Genomic DNA, 21,851 nt, shown 5'->3' on the forward strand with positions numbered 1-21,851 from the left:
GAAAGTAAAGGGAATCAACTGGTGGATCAAAGAATTCCATAGATCCAGATTGAGGTGCCAAGGACAGGGAGGCCAGCAGGGGCGCAACAGGGCTACCAACAGGTCAAAGGGCACAAGAAAAGAACAGAAAGGTAAGCTAGGTCCACCGGGTAATTTGGTCAAGGCTACTTTTGGCCCTCAATGCAAAGTGGATGGAGGAGGAGAACCTCGCAAACTCTCTTCAGAGGGAGTTGTACCTTGAAGCTTTTGAGCTCTTAGCAGTGTCTATCCCAAAAGTTACCAATGAATCAATAGGTTGAATCTAGTGTGGTACGCACTACACAAGAGGAGTCACTCCACTCCCTTGTCACAGAATGCCTAGATTGAATAAATATATAATTCCTCTTTGAGATTTTAGGGTACTAACGGGCTGACAGTATTTTGCGGAATGGCTTTATGAACTATGTGCATTGAATTGGAAATTTCCTTGATTAAACTAAAAACATGTACTCTTTCACGTGTGTATTGTTAGAGACATGTAGAGAAAGATAAAATGTCTGCACCATTTTGTCTGATGAATGAGAAAAACTTAGTGCATCTAGACATCCGTCACACATAATCAATAGATGGATGTGATCGCTAAGTGAATGAAGAATGAATGTGATTTGAACTTAGTGCATATAAACATTTGTGAGAGATCTAGATGTGATGCCTAAGTGAATGTGAGTTGAATGAGATTCTAGTGCATCAAGATGTCCATCTGGATCAGATGATTGAATACTATTGTGAGTGCATCAAGAGTTCCGACAGGATGAGATGGTTGCACAGTGATCTAAGTGCATCAAGAGTTATGGACGGAATGAGATGGCTAGATTGAATGACTATAAACACGGTGTTCAATCTGAACTAAATGTCTGATTTTGTGAATTGCATGCTATGTGGATGTACTTTCTTGTGGGGATGGTCATGGGCACGGTTTACTTGATTGAAATGTGAAATAAAAAGATATGAATTTGACAGTAACAAGATTTAGTAGATCAAAACATCCGTGGAAAGATCAGCATGATCTGGATGTGATTGCTAAACGGTTACAACGATCAGGATTTGTATGTGAGACCCTCGACAGAAATGTGATTGATCAGTGACTAATGTCTTTGTAGAATTGCTCAATTGGCGGAGTCTGGTGCATGAGTACATAGAGTCAGTGTCTATTGAACAAAATTTCTATCCTTGGTTGTTTTTGCAGGTGTAATCGAGGGCAATTACATTCAAGAGGGGGAATGTCACAAAGTGATGACGTGGCATGACCAACTAGAAGAGAAATGGACGAGGGGACATGTCACAAAATGATGACGTGGCACTGCTACCCACATGCTGACGTGGACAGACAATACGGACAAATGATGTGGCAGACCCACGATTCACACTAGCAGGTGCCACGTGGCAACAATACAAATTTCCGCATTATGCGCTAATTGCTGACGTGGCTGCTGTACGGATTTCCACATATTGTGTTGATTGCTTTTTTAGCAATTTTTGGGACCAGAAGCTTTTGGGACAAAATGCTTATTGCTTTTGGGGCATCCCTTGTAAGAATAAATAGACCCATTGGGGCCTCACTCTGCAGAGCATCTGGACGTAGAGTCTGAGAGCAGAGGTCCCGCAAATTTCCGTCTTGGGGTGCCCAAGTCCGTAACAGTGGTATCAGAGTAGCAGGCGTGTGCTTTTCTCAAAGCATGCCGGTCCTATCAAAGAGCAGACAGAGCACTTTGGCGCTTTCAAAGTTTAATGGAAATTTCTTTGTGCCTGGACCCCGGACTTATTAGGCACTTCCACCCTTACTTCATCGCGCATCAGGCACGCTCCCGTCTTCATCGCTCTGTCTTACAGGGCATAAGCCATCAAAAACCCAAGAGTACACATGGGTTTTCACGGAGAATTTGACAGAGATAACATCTCTCGGTGGGCACACAAAGAAAGTTGAAATCCAGTGCGAGAATTGAAGAACAGAATAAAGAATAGGACAATTTTCGACATGGAAGTTTGCTAGAAGACCTTTGAAAATCTCTTCAACGGTTGAGAACCTGGATACGCGACAAAAGGCACAGTTGATCCTCTCAAAAAGCTCTACACATTGACACAGACAAATCTTATATCCAACAACTTTGGGAAATTAGGGTTTTTTGCAGAAAATTTCAGTATGTGTGAAATTAATGTTTTTGAAAGCTCTTGTTATCTATGTGCAGGCAACTACTAGGAGCGAGGAACATGCATATAAAAGCATTTGGAAGCATAGTGTCACAAACTGCTGACGTATCAAGCCACTGAAGAACAGAGCTAACCTGCAGATCCCGACCGAGGGGCCTAAACCCCAAGTGAAGAAGCAGAAGCAGCAGAAGAAATTTTACCAACTTGCAAAGTCTTGCCAAGTGGCTTATTTTTAAAAAGGAGTTCCTGCCAACTTATGGGACCTCGTCCAAAGGGGCCCAAGTGACCTAAAGAGATTAACACAAACTCACACTCTATTTGCGTAGCAACTGATGACGTGACAGCAGTACAGATTTCCGCAGTTTGTGCTGGTTGTGCTGACGTGGCACCTGTACGGATTTCCATATAACGCGCTAACAGTCTTTTGGCTACAGCGCTTTTGGACCAGATGCTTTTGAGTTTACTACTTTTCATGTAACTACTTCTAAGGCCAAGGGCCTTTAAATATGTGCAAGGGCTGAGTCTCTCGCATGCTTCAAGGTAAAGGTGTAGGGATTGGAGTACCGGCATTGTACTGAGTTCAAGTAATATAAACTCCGGGCTGGCCACCCATGTATAGGCTGCACTATTGTCCGGCTACCCAAGTTTGGGGCGGCCACTCGCCCATTATGGGCTCCCTTGGGCACCTATATATGGAGCCAGGGGAGTACCCATTTCGTACGCTGTATTTGCAGGTCTTGTGGTTGATGGTAGTCATGGGGGGCTGATCGCCCCCTCCTCTCACAACAACGTTTTTGTCTCTCTCTCTCTCTCTCTCTCTCTCTCTCTCTCTCTCTCTCTCTCTCTCTCTCTCTCTCTCATTCTCTCATGATATCAGCAGCTTCAGGCACTTCATGGTCAGGGGCGCATCACCTTCCACATCAGGTTCTCTTCACAAGAGAAAATCAGCCAGCGTTTTTGCTGATCTACCATCGTTCTTTGCATCAGCCAGGCAAGCGCAAAAGCAGGAGCTTTTCTGTCGCGGAGGACCTCACCTCAACCTGCGTTTTTGCATTCATACTTGGCGTTTTGCATTTTGGCTGCCAGCGCTGACCTATTTAGGACTTTTCGTCACCAGAAAATCCTCCCTCTACCTCCGTTTTTCAGCCAGCAGATCTGCGTTTTCAGCAAGTGGAAGACAGCAGCGTTTTTGCACAAGCAGGTTGCTGGCGTGTTGGGCAGATCTGGCAAAGCTGCGTTTGATGGACAGCAAAGCATCGTTTTATGCAAAGAGGGGCAGCAATGGGCATTGCCCATTTGATCTTGCTATTCCTACACGGCTTCGCATCCGGTGCGTTGCAGACGACAAATCCTCTTCAGATCTTCAGATTTCAGCCAGCATCCACTGCTGTTTTCGCTGTTTTCAGCCCACTTAGGGTTGTGACTTTGATTTCCCACCGTCCCTAGACCCTCTGCAGCACTCCGAACCTTGCTAGGAGCATACCAGCACGCTGAAAATCGCTGGACAGCAGCGTTTCATCACCTCGAAGTTGCGTTTTTGGGTGGACAGCAGCCTCTTGGCTTGTGCTCTGCCAGGACACCATCCGGTGGTGGTCCATGCGGTCTATCAATGACTGTTGCAGTACACGGTATCTTCGACATCAGCTTGATCATCTACGGGCATATGATCCTTGGGAGATCCATTCATTCCAACCTTTCTTCGGCGGTTGCAAACTCCAGAGGGGGTTGTGACTTGTGGTTTGCTATGGAGACACCTATGCACTCATCAGAGGAGTTCACACGCGATATGGCCATGTTCATGGCATATGGGATTCCGACATTCCCAAAAAGGACACCACCATCTTGGGTGGACAGACACACACCACTTGACCTCGACATGTCAAATCACTTGCTTACACGGGAGCATCTACATGGACTTAGGGAGAGGATCTTGGATCTCTTCTTGGACAGGTTCATTGCTTGGATCCACAGACTGGAGTGGGGCTTCAGTGCTTTGGACTCTCTTGGAGAGTTTATCCGCGAGATGCGGGAGAACAGGCATCCCGCGACTACATCCAGAGTCACCCTGAGCTTGGCTTGGATGGAGTGCAATTGCTCTTCTACACTCCTGATCATTTGGATTGCTACCTTCAGAGTTGCTTACACTCACCCTCGGTAACCTTACTACAGAGTTATACCCCGACCTGGGGAGTAGGTCACTCCTAGCTCGTTCACATTGAGAGCCACACCGAGTTGCGGTTTGGTGGCGTTGTTGGCGCGGATTTGTTTTGATTGACAACGGAGGATTGGAGGCAGGAGATACAGGCAAGACGGCGCAGACAGATTGGTCTGGCCTTTCCTCTTTTAAGAGGATCTTCAAAGCGCACACTCTTCAGTTTGGCTTCTCTTCTTCATACAAGATGATTACGGTGCAAACAGCTTGGTCTGACCACACCTCTTCTCAGAGGCCCTTCACAGCGCAGACTGTTGAGTCTGGCTTTCCCCTCATCTTGGATTACCCTACCTACTAGCAGGACACCATCTGGTGGTGGTCCGTCCGGACTATCGGTGATTGTTGGAGCTTACCGTAGCCTCTACAGTGCAGAATGTTTAGTCTGGCTTTCCTTGATTCGGAGGACGTTTACGGCGCAGATTGCTACATCTCGCCTTGCTGGAGTTTTACACAGCTTAGCCACCTGGCCACACTGGGTTGCAGGTTCATGCATTGACAGGCTTGCGGTCATTCTCATGACGGTTCCTGGGCTTCCTCATTTTCTCCAGACGGTTTGACTACAGGACACTTGCAGGTCTATTTGGCACTTCTTTCACGACAAGGAGTTGTTTTCACACTCAGTTCAGGACCTTCACGCAATATCTTCACCCTGAATAGGCGGAGTACAACAGTTTGCTACACTACTCGTGCTGGCACTTTACCATGGAGATCTCTAGGAGGCTGGGACACCCCAGACTGCTGCTACACTCATGGAGTATCCTTCAGTGGACATTGCAACAGACATCTTCATCATTTGCCTCACATCTTCGGCTTCACATGGTTTGTTCAGCATCTAATGCTAAGAGGGGGTTTTAGATTTACACCACTCTGCTGCTTCACATAGGTCTACGGCATACTTGTACGGCTAGTATGTCTTCGAGCTGGCCACCCATGTATAGGTTGCACTATTGTCCAGCTGCCCAGGTTTGGGGCGGCCGCTCGCCCAATATGGGCTCCCTTGGGCACCTACATATGGAGCCATAGGGGTACCCATTTTATACGTTGTATTTGCAGGTCTTGTGGTTGATGGTAGTCATGGGGGGTTGATCGCCCCCTCCTGTTGCTAATTGGACTATTTTCTTATTTTTAATGATTAATCTCTTTTTCAGGATATTTTATTGTGTGCACTAAGAACTGTTAAAAGATTGTAGCTACAGGAACTACCATCAAGAACGGACAACTCTGATGTGTCATTTGATGGGTGACGGTAAACATCACGAAGGAGTTTCCTTAAGTTCAATGGAAAGGGCCGGGTTACGAGTGCGATCTCTCTCTCCTCTCTCTAAAAAGCGCCAGGCCCAACGATCTCTCTCTCTCCTCTCTCTAGGGCACCAAGGCTCCGCTTTTCGGCTGCTATTGCCGCCGGGTGCCAGGGCTTATAAAAGGACAGCCAACGTTCAGTTTCTGTCCAAGCCAGAAGCAGCAGAAAGCACTAGCGCTGGGATTCTGGAGCAGAGACTGGCGACGGAAACTGCAAGTGTTCGCGTGACGACTGAGTACGGAGGTCGATTCTCCGAGCCAGGAGCGACAGGTATAAGGTGTTGATACGCATTGAGAATTGTTGCTCTGTGTGGTTTGTTTTGCAGGAATCTCCCGTCTTACGAGAAGGCCCTTCACGGGAAGTACGGCTTCACGCCTAAGTCCCTTACGGGAAAGTACGGCTTCGCGCCTACGTCCCTTACGGGAAGGAACAGCCTTGTGCCCAAGCCCTTTACGAGGAAAGCACGACCTACGGGTCTAAGATTACAGAACGGAGGGGTTTCCTCGGGTTCTCGTGCTTGTAAAAGAATTCTCCCTGAATAAAAGAATACTCTTAACGGGGGGGGACCAGCCCATCTTCTGGTCCCGAATACTATGTCAATCTTCTCCCTTCTCTCCCTTTTGCAAAGTATTATAATTTTCAGATTTCTAAGTGCTCGTGTACGCTCCCGTTTTGTGACAGTGGTATCAGAGCTCGGACTCCTCTCTTTCTCTGCAAAGAAGGACGATTCCGGGAAGAACGGGAAGAACCATGTCGGGCCAAGGAAGAAGCGTTGAAGAGGAGCTTCAACAAGTGCAAGCTCAGCTTGCAGATTTGCAACAAATCTTACTGTTGCCAGACGTCCAAAAGCTCTTGGGCGGAATGAAGAAAACGAATGGAACTGATGCAGCCAAGCATCCAAACAACACTGTTGGCGTGAGACCACAGGAGGCAAGAGAAGAAGAACGTGCCGAGGTGCACAAAGGATCTTCAGATCGGAATGAACGGCCTACTTCAAGGAAAGGCCAGGAAAAAGCGCTCTCTGCTAGACAAGAGCAAGGACATCTCTATCTCATCTCCATCTTACTCTCCTGACTATACTTCTACTTCTCGATCATCTCGTCACAAGAAGGAAGCCGCTACTATTGCCACTACCCTACATCAACCTAAAGATAAGCCTCGATTCAAGAAGCATGGTCGCAAGTCTCAACATCGCATGAGAGTCTTCAAATCGGGCGACAAGTACATCAAATTCGAAACCTACAACGGATGGAGAGACATCTCCAAAGCACTGTCCTTCATCAGACAGTTTGAAGTCGCCTTTACCAATGGGCACTTCACAGAAAGATCCAAATTACGCCATGTGGGGATGCACCTCAAGGAAACGGCAAGTAATTGGTGGTTAGCCAAGATTCTGGAAGGTTCACAGGCCAGAACTTGGGAGAGCTTCAAATCTGAATTTTATGAGCAATTTCTTCCACCTGACTTCGAGCAGGACATACGGAAGGAATGGGACTGGCTTGCCCAAAAGGAACATGAAAGAGTAACGACTTATGTGGACAAGTATTGGTCGGTTCTTCTGAAGGTCGCTCCCTGCATGAAGATTGCCAACGAGGAAAAGAAAAGAAAGTTCGAAGCGGGTCTCCAACCGCAGCTTCGAAAGAGTATGAAGGTGTATCCGCATGATACTCTTCAAAGGATGATGGAGTCAGCAATCATTGCTGAGGATTTGCACTCAACTGGGACGCCCAGAAAAATGGAGCATAGCACTTACCGTGCAAGACAAAGAGGGGTCTACGATGACCATGGGGGCCAAGGAAGAAAACGTCCTCCATCTAGGGACGATGATCATTCTAAGAAGCCAGAGGGCACTGGCAAGAGAACTAAGTATCTTTCTCCTACCCAACTTCAGACTTTCGGAGAGGAAGGAAGATGCTTCTACTGTGGCGAGAAAGGACATATGAAACCGCTAAAGCAGCAACGGCAAGAGCAAGCCTCTACGAGGCAAGAGAAAGCAAGGAAGGAACCCGCACCACCAAGCTCGAACTCAATTCCAGATGTTCAAGGAAACACAGAAACGGAGAAAGGGAAGCATCAACTTCTGAAGGGCTGGGGGTCTTTGAAGAACCAGCAAGTACTGATTCTTTATGATCCAGGATCCACGGATAACTTCATCTCCCTGGATACTGCGGAACGTTTGTGCCTCACACCGGCTCAGCTTGGCACACCGGTTACATCCGGATCGGCATTCGAGGGGTTGACAACCAATGCAACTCCCGTGCAAGGACAGCTCAATCTTCGGATTGGCGAGTACAAGGACCGCGAATCATTTTTGATGGCACCCATCGAGGGATGTGATATCATCTTGGGTATACCATGGCACTTCCACATGACACCTATTCCCGATTATGTGGAAAAGACCCTCACTTTTGATCATGGGGGTAAGAAAATAAAGATTCATGCTGATGCAGGAGATTGGCAGTTCCCAATTGTAAGCCATATCTCCATTAAGAAAGAAATGAAGAAGTGTGTTTCTGCTTACTTGATTTTTGCACGCCCCTGAGGATGTCCATAAGACTGCTTTCTGCACAACCTTTGGACTATATGAATTTTTGGTAATGCCTTTCGGCTTGACCAATGCTCCTGCGACGTTCAATCGCATGATGGACCGCATTTTCAGCCCATATCGAGCTTTTATGGGAGTATTCTTTGACGACATACTCATCTTCTCTAAGTCAGAAGAGGAACATCGGAAGCACTTGGACTTAGTGTTTCAAGAATTGCGAAAGCAGAGTTGCATGTGAATGCAAAGAAGAGCGAGTTCTTTCTCTCAGAGATACACTATCTCGGCCATATAGTCTCTCACATCAAGTGAGTATGGATCTTGCCAAGATCCGAGTGGTCGAAGATTGGCCTATTTCCACTACGGTACATGATGTACGTAGCTTTCTGGGATTATGTTCATATTATCTAAGGTTTGTCCAAGGATTTGCTCATGTAGCAGGACCACTTCATGATTTGACAAAGAAGAAGATTCCTTTCAGATGGGGATCGAGACAACAAGGAGCTTTTGATCGGCTCAAGTACTTGCTAAGCCATGGACCTATTTTGATAGTGCCTGACTTAAGGAAACCATTTGAGGTTCATTGCGATGCTTCAGGCGATTGCATCGGAGCAGTGTTAAACCAAGAAGGCCATGCAGTGGCCTACGAAAGCAGACGGCTTAAAGATGCAGAGTTGCATGCATCAATCTACGAAAAGGAACTCACGGCTGTGATTCACGCCTTATCCAACTGGAAGCACTATCTTCTAGGAGCGGATTTTGTGATCAAGACTGATCACCAGAGTTTGCGGTATTTTCTTACACAAAGGAAACTATCTGAAAAGCAGATGAGATGGGCAAACTTTTTGTCTATGTTTCACTTCCAGATCCTTCACGCGGCTGGGAGTAAGAATGTAGTCGCAGACGCATTGTCTAGGCGGCCAAGGGTGAACGCTATCACTTCGGTGTATCACCAAGAATTAGAAGCACTACCGGATTTATATCCGAATGATCCAGACTTCTCCACCATTTGGGGAAAGCTACATCGTGGAGAGAATGAGTTTCCCTATTCCATTCGGGACGGTTATCTCTACCACCATCAGGCCATATGTGTGGCGGAACCATTAAGAAAGAAGATCATGGATGAAGCACAAGCTTCGCCTTATGCGGGACATCCGGGTATTCTCCCTACGACCTTAGCAATGGAAAGATATTTCTTTTGGCCTAGCCTTAAAGCAGACATTGATAAGTATGTCAGGGAATGCTTGGTTTGCCAAAAAGTGAAGTATGATCGACATAAGACACCTGGTTGCTACAACCATTGCTTGTGCCTAATGAACCTTGGGAAAGTATTGCCATGGACTTCATCATGGACCTCCCTAGAACTCAGACTGGAAATGACGCAATCTGGACCATTGTGGACAGGTTTAGCAAGCAAGCACACTTTATGCCAGTCAAGAAAACAATCAAAGCAGATCATATGGCTAGGGTCTTTCTAGCACAGATCTTTAAGCATCATGGAATGCCTAAGTCTATTGTGAGTGATCGAGATCCTCGCATGACAGGAAATTTTTGGCGTGCCTTGATGGATAATCTTGGTACGAAGCTGAATTTTTCATCTGCCTACCATCCTCAAACAGACGGGCAAAGTGAGATAGCCAATTCCATAGTAGTGGATATGTTAAAAGCTTATGTATCAGACCGGCAATCTGACTGGGAGAAATATTTACCTCTTGTCGAGTATGCGTATAACAATACCATACACTCATCGACGGGGAAAGCACCTTTTGAGATTCTCTATGGTAAGCCTTTGCTTCCACCCATCCTTTTAACTAAGGACAAGATCTTCGCAGCAGATGAATTTGTCCGTGATTTGGACACAACCTACGGGCAAGTTAGGAGAGCTATTCTACGCTCTCAGGAAAAGCATTAGAAAGCTACAGACAAGCACAGAAGGAAACTAGACTTAACAGTCGGACAGTTAGTCTTACTCAAGTTTGAGAAGGCAAGACTTAAGAAACAAGCGTCTCATAAGGGGAAAGTGGTAAAACTTTCTACCCATTATTATGGGCCGTTTAAGATCACTGAGCGAGTGAATGATGTCACTTTCCGATTAGAGCTACCGCCTAATTGGAAGATCCATAATGCTTTCCATGTCAGTTTACTCCGGTCGTATGTGGGACCGCCTCCAAGCAGCCTAGTGCTGAGGAACCTCTTGAGGTTGACGAAACAGAAGAAATACTCCAACTGGAGCAGATAGTAAGTCATCAGGAGCGGTCTCTCAAATCCGGGAAGATAACACGAAAGTATTTGGTTAAGTTTAAGAACTATTCGAATCTAGATGCTCAATGGATGACGCAGGAGGAATTAGCAGCTTATCCCGAGATACTGGAGGTATATGTCCAAGCACTACAGTTGAGGTCAATTGTTTAGAAGCTAGAGGGATGTTGCTAATTGGACTATTTTCTTATTTTTAATGATTAATCTCTTTTTCAGGATATTTTATTGTGTGCACTAAGAACTGTTAAAAGATTGTAGCTACAGGAACTGCCATCAAGAACAGACAACTCTGATGTGTCATTTGATGGGTGACGGTAAACATCGCGAAGGAGTTTCCGTAAGTTCGGTGGAAAGGGCCGGGTTACGAGTGCCCCTGATGCGTCACATGATGGGTGACGGGTGCATCAGTAAGGGGGCATCCCGTAGGCTAAGGAGGAAATCCGAACTGAGTAAGAAAATACGCGTAAGAACGCAAGCACAAGAATAAAGATGGGTTCAATGAAGCTTTTTGCGAAAAGCAGGAACAATCGCGGGAGGACATATGTTTTCCCGCGAGGAGTCTGTGTCTGCATTGCATCTGTGTTGTGTCCTGCACCCGGGGACGCCTGGAATGTGTTCGTATAGCATTGTTTTCACTAACTGAGTGAGTTTTTTAAGTTTGAACAGGTTCACACTTTATTTTATAAAGTGGCCGGTCACTTTTAAGTGGCCAACCCTTTATTAATAAAATAAAGCAAGTCTTTAAAAAGGCCAGCGCTAATAGCTACGCAGCAAGCTGAAATCTGCGATCTCTCTCTATCCTCTTTCTAAAAAGCACCAAGCCTAACGATCTCTCTCTCTCCTCTCTCTAGGGCGCCAAGGCTCCGCTTTTCGGCTGCTATTCCCGCCGGGTGCCAGGGCTTATAAAAGGACAGCCAACGTTCAGTTTCTCTCCAAGCCAGAAGCAGCAGAAAGCACTAGCGCTGGGATTCTGGAGCAGAGACTGGCGACGGAAACTATAAGTGTTCGCGTGACGACTGAGTACGGAGGTCGATTCTCCGAGCCAGGAGCGACAGGTATAAGGTGTTGATACGCATTGAGAATTGTTGCTCTGTGTGGTTTGTTTTGCAGGAATCTCCCGTCTTACGGGAAGGCTCTTCACGGGAAGTACTGCTTCACGCCTAAGTCCCTTACGGGAAAGTACGGCTTCACGCCTAAGTCCCTTACGAGAAAGTACGGCTTCGCGCCTAAGTCCCTTACGGGAAGGAACGGCCTTGTGCCCAAGCCCTTTACGAGGAAAGCACGACCTACGGGTCTAAGATTACAGAACGAAGGGGTTTCCTCGGGTTCTCGTGCTTGTAAAAGAATTCTCCCTGAATAAAAGAATACTCTTAACGGGGGGGGGGACCAGCCCATCTTCTGGTCCCGAATACTGTGTCGATCTTCTCCCTTCTCTCCCTTTTGCAAAGTATTATAATTTTCAGATTTCTAAGTGCTCGTGTACGCTCCCGTTTTGTGACACCTCCTCTCACAACTCTCTCTCTCTCTCTCTCTCTCTCTCTCTCTCTCTCCAAACAAACCCTCTCAAGGGCCCCCTACACCATTGCCAATGTGGTATTTTCTTTAGATTGTGTAAATGGAATGTACAGACATGCAATACCTCAAGTGCATACTCTACTGACTCGAATGAATACTATCGCCGCAGTAACTCCTCAAGACGAGGTGTCACGAGACGGGCACCACGTGCCAACGGAAAAGAGCAAACTTTTAGCACTTCAATGACAACTGAATTGAAAGAGAGAAAGCACACGCAACACGAAGTGGCGAAATTCCACCCTAGAGAGTATGGGCCCCGGACCTTGGCACCCCTTTCGGTAATTCTTTATATTACTTGAACTCAGTACAATGCTTGTACTTGCGCACTACACCTTCACTCGGAAGAAGGCTAGAGACTGAGCCTTATGCCCGTATTTAAAGGCCCTTGGCCTCAAAAGCAGTTACATGAAAAGCAGTAAACTCAAAAGCATCTAGTTCAAAATCTATCAGTGCAAAAGCAAGAAAATCCATACAGCTCTGCCACGTCAACAGCCAATGTAAAACGCAAAAATCCGTACAATCTGTCACGTCAACAACCAGCGTAAAATCCAGAATTCCGTACAATCTGCCACGTCAGCACCCAACGTAAAATCGGGAATTCCGTATCAGATGCCACCTCATTAGCTTCTACGCTTTTTGTATGTGTGTGTGTGTGGGCTGCTTTACTTTAGGTCCCATTGGACGGGAACCTTAAGTTGGTTGGACCTTGTTCTGCTACTTTTGTTGCTTCTCTTAGGGTTTAGGCACCTCGGCCACGATCTGCAAGTCGGCTTCGTTCTCCAATAGCTTGACACGCCAGCAATTTGTGACACGAAGCACCTCCAGGGCTGATTTGATGCACCTTTGGATCCTTCTCGATGTGGGGTTGCGGATGGCCACCAAGAGGTAATCTTGGGTTGAATTGCGCTCCCGATGTGAGAGGAATGAAGGGCTGAAAACTAGCTGCAAAAATGCAGATCTGATGTGCAAAACGCAGCAAATCTATCGCATAAAGGAGGGCTGAAAATGCAAATCTCGACAGCAATGGGAGCACTCAATGCCGGCGAGGGAATGGCCGAGGTGAGGCTCGATGGGCTGCTGAAGTACCGGACCGCAACGGGGAAGACTCGCGAGACCAGATCTAAGCCAATTCTGCGAGGGAGATGGGCTGAAATCTGAAAACGCTGAGGCGAATCTGCAAGATTAATGGCGCTAGGGCTGAAATCTGCTAGTGTTACTACTAACAACGCAAGGGCCGATTGGATCTCCAAAAACGCTAGGGTTAATGGGAGATGCCCTTGGGTCTAGCGCTAGGACTCTGATGATAATTGATGGGCTGCCAAGCTTCCTTTATAGGCAAGGGTTTTGGTTTATAAATTTACTAAGGCTTAAGTAGGGCAAACCGTCCACCAAATCCAACAAATAAATCATAACAATCAATTAATAAGTTTGGCTAGGGGGGTAGTTTCTGAGTGAAACAATTGCACATCTACCCACCCAAGAATCCGATCGACGCGGGAAATTGCTTGTTAAATTCCTCTAACCTAGAACTACATGCTCGTCATGCCAAAGCCCACCGTAGTGCAACTTCAGTCAAAATGCATATACAACCATTTATGCAAGAGGGTTCCAAAACTGGAAAACCTAATCTACTGGAATCGTCCAAACATGCAAGTCCTGCGAACAGGCTCACAAAATTACCAGTATTAATCCTCCTAGGATTCTAGACATTCTTATCTAGGAAGAAGGAAAAAATTGGCTCTGGAAGTCAATGAAGCATGTCCATGTGGCACACAGAGCCATGTGCACATGACATCAAGGGTTCTTCGCAACAAAATCGAAATAGAGCACCATTGCCCCCTCCCATTGCAAAAACGCAAACTTGGAGTAGGTCTCTGCCACAAAGACGCAGCCATAAGTCTCCCTCCCACTGGCTGAAGATCTGCAACCCAATCAGTCCTTGACACGCTCCCAAACCACTAGGCGTTGACAAGCCTAGGCTCTGATACCATGTCAGCGTGCAGCGGAAGGTGTGGTGACACAGGGGGAGAGAGAGAAGAAAACGCGAGAGAAGATGGGGAGAGAGAGAGAGATCTTTTACGTCTATTAGAGGCCGAAGTCAGCCTATGAGACAAATCAAATAACATGTGTATGGCATCGATCTATCCGGAAAGGACGAAAGTACAAAGTAGCAAAATGTGATCTATGGTAAAACGGGAGGGGGTGATCCATGGAGACTAGGATACAAGATACATGGTATATGAGGGGGGGTTGGAGCTCTATTTCCAGGGGTATGGGTGCACATCTATATGCTCAAAGTGGGACAAGCCCTGTAAGGCGATCTTTGTCCACAAGAGAGGGTACAAGGCTCCACAGACTCTGCCAAAACAGGATCGGCCCCCTTCCCTATATAGGAGTCTACAATAATTGCCCGACCTCTCCTATAGTACCCCACAACCCAGAAATCCAGGAATATAAAAGGTCAAACGCAGAAAATAGGCTGCCCGACCCAAAGAGGCACAAGTGGCCAAACTGAATCCTCAATGATAGAACCTAGAAAATCCTTACAAGGCTGGGCACAGCCACAAAGAAGCCCTCTCTCACTAGATCTAGATAGGAAACCCAAGAGATGACCTCCACAACTATAACAACTAATACTAATATGCAATCATGCCAAGTAAACACAAAAGAGAAAAAAAAAAAGGAGGGGGGGAATTACCAAAATAGCCCTCAAATTTCAAAAATTCCCGCTAAAATTTTTGGAATTTGAGGGGTATTTTGGTAATTTTACCCAAAAAAAACCATACTTGCATTAAAGATCAATGTGAAAGGGGGAGGGGGAGGATTGGAGGGGAGGGAAAAGGGGGGGGGGGGGGGGATTATACCACGATGCCCACTGCTTGGTGTATTTAGTGCTGCTGAGCTTTCTGACTTTACTTGCAAAGCTGCCAGATTGCTGACACGAGATTGTGATGCACCAGAGTGGCTTTCCACAGTATTGCTAGCATTTGAGGCATTTTTGTGAATCTTTGGCAAGAAGTCCTGATTTAACTTGTCGCCTGGAATCACCAGCACTGGCTTCCGATTGGAGTCACCATTGGCTCGTTCTTTTCCCTCATCTTTCTCGCAGCCACCAGGATCAGCCTCTACTTTATTACGTGTCTCGTTAGGTGGTGTGTCCCAAGTGGTTGCAGTACAAGTAAAACAATTTCGATCACGAAAGCTTTTGAGCTGAGCCTCTGCTTCTGCAAGCTTCCTTTGGGCCTCCATAAGCTGATTGGAATCAAATAGCAGACATGAGCATTTCCCTCGCAAGAAGACAGTGTCAGAATGTCTAAACATAAGATCTATACATTTCCACACACAAGGGGATACTGCTTCACACAAAGCTAGCAACTGAGCAAAACAGACATTACAGTACCTGAGCCTGTATATCCCGTGCCTGCTCTTCAACTCTCCTAACCTGAGAATTCCGTTCATCAACTAGGCGGACAAATGTCTGCTCCTGCTCTTGTATAGCCTGCTTCAGCCTCGCTGTGATGCTGAGTTCATTAAGTAAATTTCCTTCCTCTTCAATGCGAGCTCTTTTCATAGGTTTCAATGGGTCAATGCGACCTCTCATTTTCTGGGAGCAAAGAGACAATGGAAGGAATGCTGATGTCAAGACAAATCCTGAAAATCCTTACAAGATAGCACTTCAACCAGGTAAAATCAAAATCCACATAAGTTCTGCCCTGCCATCTGCTCTTATGTGGGAGCTACTTGTATCTTAAGCAACAAAACCATGCGCTTCAGTCTGGTGCAGAGCGTCTCTTTGAGAAGACCGCATCCATTAAGATGCCATACTAAATGATGTTCAGAAACCATGCGGATTTCTGCCACAGAACAATGAAGCAGACAAAAAGCAGTTCTTTGAAGGAAGCTCACCTTCGACATGGCTATGCGGCTTCGAAAAGAAGCAAAATCATTCGTGGCGGGAGTGAGCTTCCAAATTACCCCTGTGATTAGAGGGATCGATCCCAATAGGTGTTACACATTTTGAAAAGAAAATAGGGAGAGAATCTTCAACTAGAGTGCTTCGTTAGCCTGCATGACTGCAAGTACAGGCAAAAGCAAGAGAATTTCAAGTTTGCCCCACCTCCTAAACGAAGCAATGATGACCATGCGGTGGAACGGTACAAGCCTTCAAGGCGATTGCAATTGGAGAGAGAGCTTCCCTTTGGTAGCTACATGTGTATGGAAATGAATTGAGAGCAAGACATACCCAAATTGACATCAAGCATCTATGAGAAAAGAAGTGAGTATCAATTTGATATATAGATAAGACGATTGAGATTGAGCATGTACTAATGAGAAAAACATGTAGCTATTCTAAACTTACAGAAGCATTGACAAACTTAAAAAATACAAAAAACATCAATTGACTATAAAAAACAAATTTCACTACCGACCTGATAATCGTGTACATTCCTTGTCCAATTGTCGAAGCCGGAGTAAATAGTTAAACATTTTGTCTTGCAATGACACGTCATAGAGTGAAAATGCTAAGTATACAGTGTACGTCATGGAGAAAGTGCCATACAAAAGTATGGTGGAGAGTTGGCACTGTGGTCTCTCCAAAAATTATAAGAAACGGAAGTCTTGCCTTGCCCCGTAGCATTTATGTGTTGCGCCAAGCAAACGCATAGACAGGGGGATTGCATGCAAATAACGGACCTTGCAATTATGTCGAGCTGGAGTCGTGCTTGTGCAATCGAAACTTTTGAGTAATTATCATCCTCTCTATCGTGGTTTCGTTGTATGTTATACTTCTGTCATGTAGATCATGTCTAGCCCGACCGTCAGTCATAGAGTTGTGGGCTCAAGGTGACATCTTGAAGGCTATACAGCAACAATGGGTTCTGGCTTTGTTTTTATCGTGTTGGGTTTGGCTTTGTTTTTATCATGTTGGCCTTGTCAAATGGCTAAAGGCCTGAACCTACAAGAATAGGTTATTGCATTTAGGAAAACAAGCCAAGGTTGTGTTTCCCCAGGTTGCTTTGTCTCAATCATTTTGGGTATATCTTGCAAGATTTGGATAAGGAGAGGCATACGAGCCTTTCTCATCATCTCTCCTATGACTTCTATCCTTGTGCTGATTGTCACTTTCACTTTTACTATCATATCGACCACCATCACCATTGCTTCTGTGTTGTTCCTCTTCTTTCAAGTTAGTCACATGCTGGGATGTGGAGAAATGTTCCATGTGTGTTGGGGGAGGACATGTTCGCATGCAGCCTCGCGGATCTCTCTCTCTCTCTCTCTCTCTCTCTCTCTCTCTCTCTCTCTCTCTCTCTCTCTCTCTCTCTCTCCGACCCCGAATCTTTTACCATACTATGTTTGCATGACACCAAACGGACCCACAACCCCATCTTTCTGTGGTGTCGGGTTTACCCTTGCCCGAGACTCATTTGGGTAAGCTATGAGAGTGCATAGATGGAGGTGGGCTCTCATTGGTACTATAATGAATTCCCAAAATATCCTTTGCTTTTATACCTTAGGCCTTAGTTCACATTGGCTCGATACCCACTTCTAGGAGCCCCTATCGATCTAGTTTGCTAGGCTTGTCATCAATTAGTTTGTGAAAAAATGGACCTCACACAGAGCTCAATTAGTTTTATACAACAACACTTTACATAAAATATATTGAGATACTTGAGCGAGATATTAATGACCACCATGGTGTCCATCTTGGGTCGACTCGGCAAAAAGTTTAAGTGATTCAATCTTCTATCCAATTGTGCACCTTGCTTGAATATGCTTCTTTAAAAATTATTATAACTACATAGTTATGTTGTCACCCGTACATTCCCCACTTTTGACTCAAATGCCCATCATTGGCAGTGGTTAAAAGTGTCCATGGTTGCCTTGAACATGGTTGAGAAGCACCTGGAGGTAGCACTGTCCATGTAGCACACGAATAGGCATCGCTAAAAAGAAGTTAGTTTTGAGAATTATTTCACAAGTTGCTGCAAAAGATTATTAGTCAAATGAGAGATATGGATAGGTGAAGTCGCTATAAGGTTTGAAAGTCACCGACACTTCCTTTGAACATTATTATATAAACGAATAGCTTAAGAAGAAGATAGGCGTTGTTAACTCAAGGTAGTACCACACCTTTTCACATCTCTCTTACTCCTACATTCCAAAAGCCTATGCTACATATCAATTCTACACTTTGCATAGTTCAGTGGATGATTTCTCAAAATTCAATCTAAAATAAAAAATTCCTCATTACAAATCTATTGTCTAAGGCCATTCTCAATAGAAATTTATGGTTTTCTTTTAGAAAGAAAGCATGCATAATAGATAAATCCAAATAGACACACTAGAGTGACTAGACCTATGCAATATTGTAGTTTTATATTGTACTTTTTATTTGTTCACGAAATTGGTTTTTCATGTTTTAGGTTGTTTAGAGTCCATAAAAAATGTTTGGTTTTGATTATTTTCTTTCTAGATTTTCCCACCTTGATGCATACTTTGTGTTTAGCATGTAGGTTTATGTGAAGTCACCAAAATGTGAATGTGTCTCTTCTCCTCCCAACAACTTCCTCTTGCAGGGACTATCTTTAGGAACCCCATGGCTCATGGCACTATTCATAGCCTTGGCCTTATCTACCCTAGCCTAAGGACCATGTCCCACAAGGTATAACTACCCTTGGCCTTACCCCCCCTTGAAGAGGAGTTTTCTTCCTTGAAAACATATTTGAAAAATATTCTCCTAAAAACACCAATCTCTTCCAAAAAAAGAAATGTTTGTTCTACTATTTTCTTGTAGCAGAGGTTGAACTTTGTAAAACTATTTTACTTGAATCAGCTTGTCCAATAAAAACTCTAAAGGGATTGACCTTTTGGCCAAGTGGCATCTCAGTGAATAGAAGAGCCTACCTCAGTTGAAGTTCCCTAATTCGGCAAAACTTATGACCTACTCTTGAAACAATTTTGTCATGAAACATGGAATGCTTACAATCCGGATGTAGATCATTCAATTGAATGATACAACAGTTGACCTTGCTTGTGATAGATAACAAAGGTGGTGCCTCATGTTTAAGTCCATCGGTACATTTACTCTCCACATACAGAGTAAATCCCAAAATTGGTGATATTCTCTCAAAAAAAAGAAGAGCCTGTCTTGGAGTGTATATTCAAGTGAACAAGATCCCCAAAAATATCGAATTAGACATCTTAACTCTTAAAGAATCACTAATCTTACTATTGTACAATAATTTGTATTTGAGAATCATGACCCTTCACATGATCAAGCTAACCCAAATTGAACTCTTCTTGTAAAACTACTAATGTACACTTTGAATGGAATGCCTAGAAATGGCCTAAAAGCAGTCTCTTATGGAAACCCCATTCTGAAGGCATATATCATACAATGATGCACAAGAAAAATTGGTCTAGCCCCCTCAACAAGATATGGAAAAAACAATGGCCGGAGGAAAGGTGGGAGCAAGTAATGGAGAACATCTGGAAGCCAAAGGTTTTGCAAGACATGAAGGTATTTTTGTGGAAGGTAATTTGGGGTGCTCTACCAACGGGGGTAAAGATTCAGAGAGAGGGATTGGGACAGATTGATGCTTGGGGTGCAGGTTGGCTAGCCAAGATCTGGCCCACCTATTCATGGAATGCCCAACTATCAAAGGCCTTGCATGGAAAATATGCAAGTGGGTCCAAAGGACACGAAAATTTGGTTTTTTTAAGACTGAGTTATTCCTTGGAGGTAAGAATTTGGGAAGTCTTGCCCTCCTCATTTAGCACTCAAAGTGTCAGGTACTTCTTCTTACAATTGCATCTTCTAATGTCTTTGGATGCAAATTAAAATTGAATAATTCCTCTTTTTAAAAAAAATTTAAAGGTCTTCAAAAAGATCCATTCTAAAACACTTTATAAAAAAAAATACCTTTCTAATTTTACTTGCATACGATTTTTTTGTTGCATGTGTTTTGTCTATCTTTGATAGGTGCAATTGAGACTGTGATTGGTTTCATGCAAGCCAGATTTTCTTGGGGGTGAGCTTAATCATGTGGAGTGCACCCAATAACTTGGTGTAGGCCTCACTTCTACAGTACAAGAAATACTTCTTCCTATTGATCCTGGATTTTTATCTTTTTCATGTCTATACAATTGCTTTCCTGGTCAATTATTGTGAGTAGTGTCATTGGGCATTACAACCTCTATCCAAGTTTCAAGTTGCATATCAAAATTTAGAATCTTGCGAAAGGAAATGAAATAAAGATTATTGAGAAGCAAACCTTCTTGTTGTCATTATCGTTCCGCTCTCTTGCATCTTCATCCTCCACATCCTTCATCCTCATCCTCACTAGTCTAACCTTACGATTTTTTCTTGAGCTCTGCATCTTCTTTACTTACCATGGATTCAAGAACATAACTTATATCGGCCATTAAAGTAAAGTACAAGGAAATTGAGGAAGAGAGGATTCAAGAGAACAAGCAAGTCTAAGAGGAGTCACCATTTTTTGATGGAAGATTTTGCCCAAAACCCAAATTCTAATCAAAGTGGTTATAACTATGCCATCCCTATTTATTTGAAATCCCATGTAATCTCGTGTATGTAAACACTTTTTTTGGGATTAGACAGCCTTAATAGAGGATCAAGAAACTTTCATAATTTTCTTGTTGCTTTGTGGTGTTCGCAGAGCTCTAAACTAGGTGATTCGACTATTTTTAACCGAATTTTGACGGTCATGTACGAACCTTAATTTTAGCCAATTATGATAAATAACTCTTTTTGAGTCATTTTGTGGGTTCCAAAGTTGTAAGAGCTAGTCACATCAAGCGCTTGAGAGATTTGTCAACACCAAGCAGCTCCATAACTTCCCTATCCTCTCAAGAGCTTCTACCTACTTGTATTCTTTGTCTCCCACATACTCCCTTGTGGATGATGGTTGAGGTTATGAATCAAACCAATGGTTTTTTCTCACAGTTCTCTTAGAGTTAGGGTTTCAGGGGCGTAAACATAACTTGGAGAGGATGAAGAAGCTCAAGGCACACAATAGAGAGTGTATTGTTTAGTGTGCAAATAGAAAGATAACTTAGCCCTAGGGTGATGGATGTATATACAATGCATGGGGAGAAAATCTCCTAGTGAGGGAAAACGTGCTTTTACAGTCTTAAGTGTGTTCACACACATCACTACCACATATATTGTAACAAATACCCCCCCACCCCTGAGTGATGTGGTGAATGAGGGCTGGCACATAGTGTATAGGCAAGCTCCATGCCCTAAGGACATGATTAATCCACAAAGCAAAACAATCCCAATGCTTTGCGAAAAGGTTCAAACTTCTAATGACACAATGCCTATGTGAACAAATCTACAAGGTTGTCATGTGTCAGCACATAAGCTAAGTTGATCTCTCTCGTTGAGAGTCTCTCCCTGACATAATGATATTGCAATTCAACTATTCAGCCTCAAAACTAGAAGTCCCCATAGTAGGTTACTTGTTGCTCAACCACGAACTGCCAAGCATGAAACAAAAACCACTTGTGAACACTCGTATCTCATAACAACTAGCCAAATCTGAGTCCAAAAAGGCATGCAAATATGGAAGGAATGATCCCCCCTTGGGATAAAGCAACCCAAGATATAAAGTGCCACTTAGGAGCGAAAGATCCTTTTAATAGCCTATCGATACTTAGACCTTGGACTATGCCTAAATCTGTTGGCCTATGAGACTGCAAACTAAATATCCAGCCTCATAATACATACATAAATAAGTCATCCAACA

At 44.4% G+C, this 21,851-nt stretch overlaps 1 protein-coding gene across 3 annotated transcripts in view; it reads right to left on the bottom strand.

Annotated features, from left to right (window-relative positions):
• LOC147464064 (uncharacterized) overlaps positions 1-16,242 on the bottom strand; it is a 98,857-nt gene extending 82,615 nt beyond the window's left edge. For 2 of the 3 annotated variants that reach the window (XM_086492624.1, XM_086492608.1), the window contains exons 1-3: positions 15,982-16,186; positions 15,476-15,679; positions 14,940-15,327 (exon numbers count right to left, since the gene is read on the bottom strand). In XM_086492624.1, coding sequence (XP_086348750.1) covers positions 14,940-15,327; positions 15,476-15,679; positions 15,982-15,990 — 601 coding nt within the window. In that variant the 5' untranslated portion in view covers positions 15,991-16,186. The other variant, XM_086492615.1, reaches the window with a different exon arrangement.
• Positions 16,243-21,851: the final 5,609 nt, after the last annotated feature.

This window comes from Adiantum capillus-veneris, chromosome 2, assembly GCF_014529385.1.
Source record: "Adiantum capillus-veneris isolate H3 chromosome 2, ASM1452938v2, whole genome shotgun sequence".
NCBI lineage: Eukaryota > Viridiplantae > Streptophyta > Polypodiopsida > Polypodiales > Pteridaceae > Adiantum > Adiantum capillus-veneris.